The sequence below is a fragment of the Arachis duranensis genome, chromosome 8, assembly GCF_000817695.3.
Source record: "Arachis duranensis cultivar V14167 chromosome 8, aradu.V14167.gnm2.J7QH, whole genome shotgun sequence".
NCBI lineage: Eukaryota > Viridiplantae > Streptophyta > Magnoliopsida > Fabales > Fabaceae > Arachis > Arachis duranensis.
In genome coordinates, this window is record NC_029779.3 from 49832633 (window position 1) to 49837602 (window position 4970).

The following is a 4970-nucleotide window of genomic DNA, read 5'->3' on the forward strand; positions in this document are numbered from 1 at the left end:
TGGACTCAAGATTTTTATCTTATCTTTTTTGAGAAAAGCAGATACCTCTTCCCATGACAGTTGGGGAACTATTAAGTATTATGTATTAACAAAAAAATTGCTACTTTTTTCTATAAAGAAGCAACAGCATGTACAACAATCCCTTTGCATAAGAAAAACACATTGCCTCTTGATTTTTATACATAGCAAAGATCTTTTTCTATCTCTAGCCAGTAATTTCACACACACACACACACACATATATCTTTATGTAATATGTACATTAACTCAAGCACAGAAAACTAGGCACATAAAAAAGAAAGGCGGGAAGCTGGTCATAGTGGCACATGAAAAGGGAAAACAAAAACTCCTGCTCCCTCCACTTGCACTGAGGAAATCAGAGACTACCAACTTTCCCTTGACAGTCCAATCTAATGAATGCTCAGAGCTGAAAGATGGTCACCGCCTCTATCGTCAGGCACTGTACAAGATAAGCATCTCAAAGGATTGCTAATTCATGAGTTCTCATGAAAATGAAGGGATCTAGACAAGGCTGCAGGGTTAGCCAGCAACACTGGCGAGGTTTCAACCACTTTATTCTTCTCTTCCTTGTTTGATTGGAAAGCCTTAAACATTCCACCCCCAATGACACATTCATTCTTGATTCCTAGAGTTGCCCATATAGAACTCTTTGCAGCTTCACTTGGATCATCAATTCTTAAAGTTTTGGGAACCAAAACACACCCATTTCTCTGCCTTGGAGGTTCTTCCTTTTGCCTATAGTCTTGCTTGACCGTGTCATCATCAGCATCATCCCTGGAGTGCTTCCCTAGAGTAGATGGATGTGAGGGGAACCACGGAACATTCCAATTCCAAAAAGGAGCCGGGTAGAATGAAATGGGAAATCCAGGAGGACACAGAGCAGAATTCCAGGGATAAGGCCAAGGAACACTAGGAATGCATGGGACTTGGGGAGGGCTTTGTGCTAAAGGCTCTTGGGATGCGGTTTTTCCTGTTTCCTCCATGGTAATGGAAGATCCACTCGAGCAGTCATCGCCATTTTCTCCACTTTGATCCTCAATTCCATGAAAACCGTTGAGGACAGACGCCATGGAATCACATATGGGTGGTGGTGGTGTATCCAATCCAAAGCTGAGGACTCTGCCACTGGATTTCAAGGTCCCATCAGAGATGGTGATGTGGCGATAGTGGGAGGCGCTGGCGCTGTTCTTGTTCTTTCTCCTGCCTGCCCCAACTGGCACGTTCCTCATGGCGCCGCCTGCAGTCCAGTATCTTTGGCACGCCTTGCAGAAGTAGCGCGGCTGGTTGACGTTGTAGTTGTTGTAGTAGCAGAACTTGGTGTCCATGCTTTTGCAGCGCGGACATGGAAGCACTTTATCCGGCTTCTTCACTGCCTTCTCTTGCTCTGCATCGCTTTGCTCCTTCTTTATTTTTGCACTTTCTTCCTCTATGGATGGTGTTTTTGGGTTCTGAACACTCCAATCCTTTCTTTTATTGATCTCTGCATTTCCATTTCGAGAAGGATCAGCCTCTTTCTTTTTCTCAGTAACTTCATCAGCTCCACCATCCTAATATTTTTGTAAAACAAACATGTTTTTTCTTCATTATTCAAATAACACCATAGAGATGCCATCACGGTACCAATAGCAATAAGATCAAGGGAAACCGGAAAACTAATAAGGTGGTTTAATTTAAGATTCACAAAACAGTAAAATATATATATTCATCGCTAAGACCAAGTTACAAAAACGAACATTAGGTCCTTTGCAGTCGGTCATAAAATTGAAAACTGGGGGTGGAACCAGCACCAATCAGTTTTGTTCTGTTTCTCCCTTCTTTTTTTTATTGAAAACAATTGTGTGTGGTAAGGAGAAGAACGAATCGGATTATTCAAACAATTAAAATTACGAAAATTGTTCAGTAGGTTGTTTAATTTCAGTCATTACGAAAATGACGAATTGGACGCTAAACTTTCGAAACAGAAAATTCTTTTCTTTATTAAAAAAGATGTAGTTCTATTTGCACTGGTTGAGAAAAAGGTGAGCTGAAAGCAGCTACAATTTGCAGTTAAATGAAAAAAGGAAATAGGATGGTGAATTTTGCAATTGTGAAGAAGTATGAAAGGGGGTGGGTGCACACACCTTGTGTCCTACTTGTTTGTCCACCTCATCATCCTCTAATTCCGCGGCATTGAGAGCAGCTTCACCGGGAAAGGGAATCTTCTTCCCAAAGAGAGTAATTGCAGGGTCCTTGTTATCTACCATCTTCATGTTTATTGGCTAGAGCAGTTGTAGCAGTTTGGTTCGTTAGTGCGTGCGGGAGAAAGTTGGTTATTTTGGAGTTTGGGTTTGGCAGAGGGCAATTGGGAATGGAATGGAGGCAGGAGGAGTTGGATTTTGATCCGTTTAAACGAGACGAGGGTGCCACGTCACCATTGGGTCTCCATTCTCGGCCACAAGTTCTTGTGGCCACTATTTCTAATTTTCTATTCCTTCCACTCACTCACTCCCTCCCTCCCTTTTCCTCTAACTCCACCCCTTCAGCCATGTCATCATTTCCTTTTTTTATTATTATTAGTGTCGATAATTTTTAGTATTTTTTTTATTATTTGACCAGTATAAACACTAAATTATTTTTAATAAATAAATTTTATTAATTTATTTGCATAAATTTTAATAAATATAAGTATAAATTATATATTTTTTTGTATAAAATTTTTTGTAAATATAAATATAAATTATTGCTGACTAAAAATAATAATATTTAGTGACAATGTAGTGTTGTTTTTTATCCAAAAATAACACTTGCTGATTACTCCATGTTCGTACATATCAATATCTTGAGACTATATAGTTCTCATATACATATCCATAAAAGTGGATAAACTACTATACATGGAGATTGAAGCATACAAGATGTAAACAAAAAGAGCAGAAACATATCTTTATGGAACCTAAAATTAAAGTTATGAATTGAAATTTGAATTAGAAAATATCAGTGCTTAGGTGAAAAGAAAAGGGCATTGGACATGGCAGATACGTAACAGAAGCTCTATAAACGGATTCAAGTACCCTTTCAATTCATATAGATGTTATGTGAATACTTATGTTGATACATAAAACTTAAAAGCTTCTTGACATTATTTCAACTTCAATGGTGATGTACTAACTAATAATATGATTATTATTTTTTTAAATATAATAATTTATTAAAAGATATTTTGGTAAGTAAAATTTAATGATAAAAAATAAAATATTTTTTAATGGATATTTTTTTAAAAAATAATTTTTTTCTTAAAAAATTGATAAAGTTAACTAGTTAATACAAAAAAAAATTAAAATGGATTAAAGATGAGGTTTTTTAAAAGTTAGAAGGGAGGAGAATATACTTTTATAAAATAGAGGGGAGAGGGGTGTCATTTTAGCATCTCGTAAGGAAGGAAAGTAGAATTTTCTCTAAATATAAATATAAATTATAACTAATTAAGTGTTAAAAAAATAGGATTAAGTATATTTTTTGTTTCTGAAATTTAACAAAAATTTTGAAAATATTTCTAAATTTTATTTTGTTTTAATTTTGTCTCAAAAATTTTTAATTTGCATCAAATATATTTCTAATGGCTAATTTTTAAAAAAATTTAAGACCAATTCAACAACAATTTTATAAAAATAACTCTCAACACAAGTAAATCAAGCATAATTTTTACGTATTCTTATTAGATTGCCCTTAAATTTTTTAAAAATTTAACCGTCGATAATATATTTAATGTAAATTGAAAATTTTTAAAACAAAATTAAAATAAAATAAATCTTAAAATATTTTAAAATTTTTTGACAAACTTTAAAAATAAAAAATATACTTTATCCAAAAAAAAATATATTTACAGACGAGATACATTACTCTTATTTTATTCCTTTTCTACTCAACTCTCTCTTCGACTTCATCGACGCTGACCCAATTTTTTTGTTATCGTGGAAACATCTCATTGGTCCCACGCTAGATAATATCTTCCAACCAAACAATGCCAAATTGTTGCATCCACATGTGGACAAGAAAAAAAAAAGACAAAAATTGCAAATTAAATTAAATAAGGGATTGCCTTTTCTTTCTCTTTGATATTTTGTTGACATTATGGACATTTTTTAATTTATTTATTTTATAATGCTAATATTCAGATTTCATCATATGAAATCTAAAAGAAACAAATGTTAAATTACATGAATCAAATTTGGAAAAACGTAATATTATTAGATGATTTATAATCAAATTGATTTGTACCCTTAAAATTCAAACGAACCTGTGATTTGCATCGTAAAACCTGTGATTTGCATCGTAACTTCATTCAATGAGAAGTTGAGAACTTCATTTGGATTTTTCAAAAAAAGTAAAAAAAATTGCCCTTTATTAATTAGCCAGGTAATGGGAGGAGAAGGGGAATATACTACTTATTAGTATGAAAATAGAATTAATGATAAATTAAGTGAAAAAATATAAGAATCAACTTTTAGTTAGTCAATATTAATCAATTTTTAAATTTATAATTTAGAATATAGAGTTAAAAATTTATAATTTATAATTTATAATTTAAAACAAATAAAATAATTTTTTAAAAATGAGCTGATGTTAGTTGAAAAAAAATAATTCTTTAGTATTATTCAAATTAAATTATTTAAAGGGATTAAAGAACTGTTTAGATGAACTTTTAATAATTTAAGAAATTGAAAAAATAAAAATAATTTGATATTTAAATATTGTATATAAAATACTTTTAGTCTATTATTATGTTTAGATATAATAATAGAGCAATGCTAAGAGGCCAGTAATTTTTGTGATTGTTAGCCATCAATTAGCCATCAATAATGATTTGATGGTGTGAGATTTCATTCAATGACTCACCTTTTTCTGCTGGTTACATGTTGGCCAAAATTTAATAGAATTGCTGGCCCCCTAGACTTTTCCATAATAATATA

The 4970-nt window shown here is 32.5% G+C and overlaps 1 protein-coding gene across 1 annotated transcript; it reads right to left on the bottom strand.

The window, feature by feature from the left end:
* Positions 1 to 143: 143 nt before the first annotated feature.
* LOC107463573 (cyclic dof factor 3) lies at positions 144 to 2435 on the bottom strand. The gene is made up of 2 exons (XM_016082382.3): positions 2142 to 2435; positions 144 to 1568 (listed from the first exon to the last, which is right to left on the bottom strand). The coding sequence occupies exons 1-2, from the start codon at positions 2268 to 2270 to the stop codon at positions 495 to 497; spliced, it is 1203 nt and encodes a 400-aa protein (XP_015937868.1). The 5' UTR covers positions 2271 to 2435; the 3' UTR covers positions 144 to 494.
* Between the last annotated feature and the right edge of the window lie 2535 nt (positions 2436 to 4970).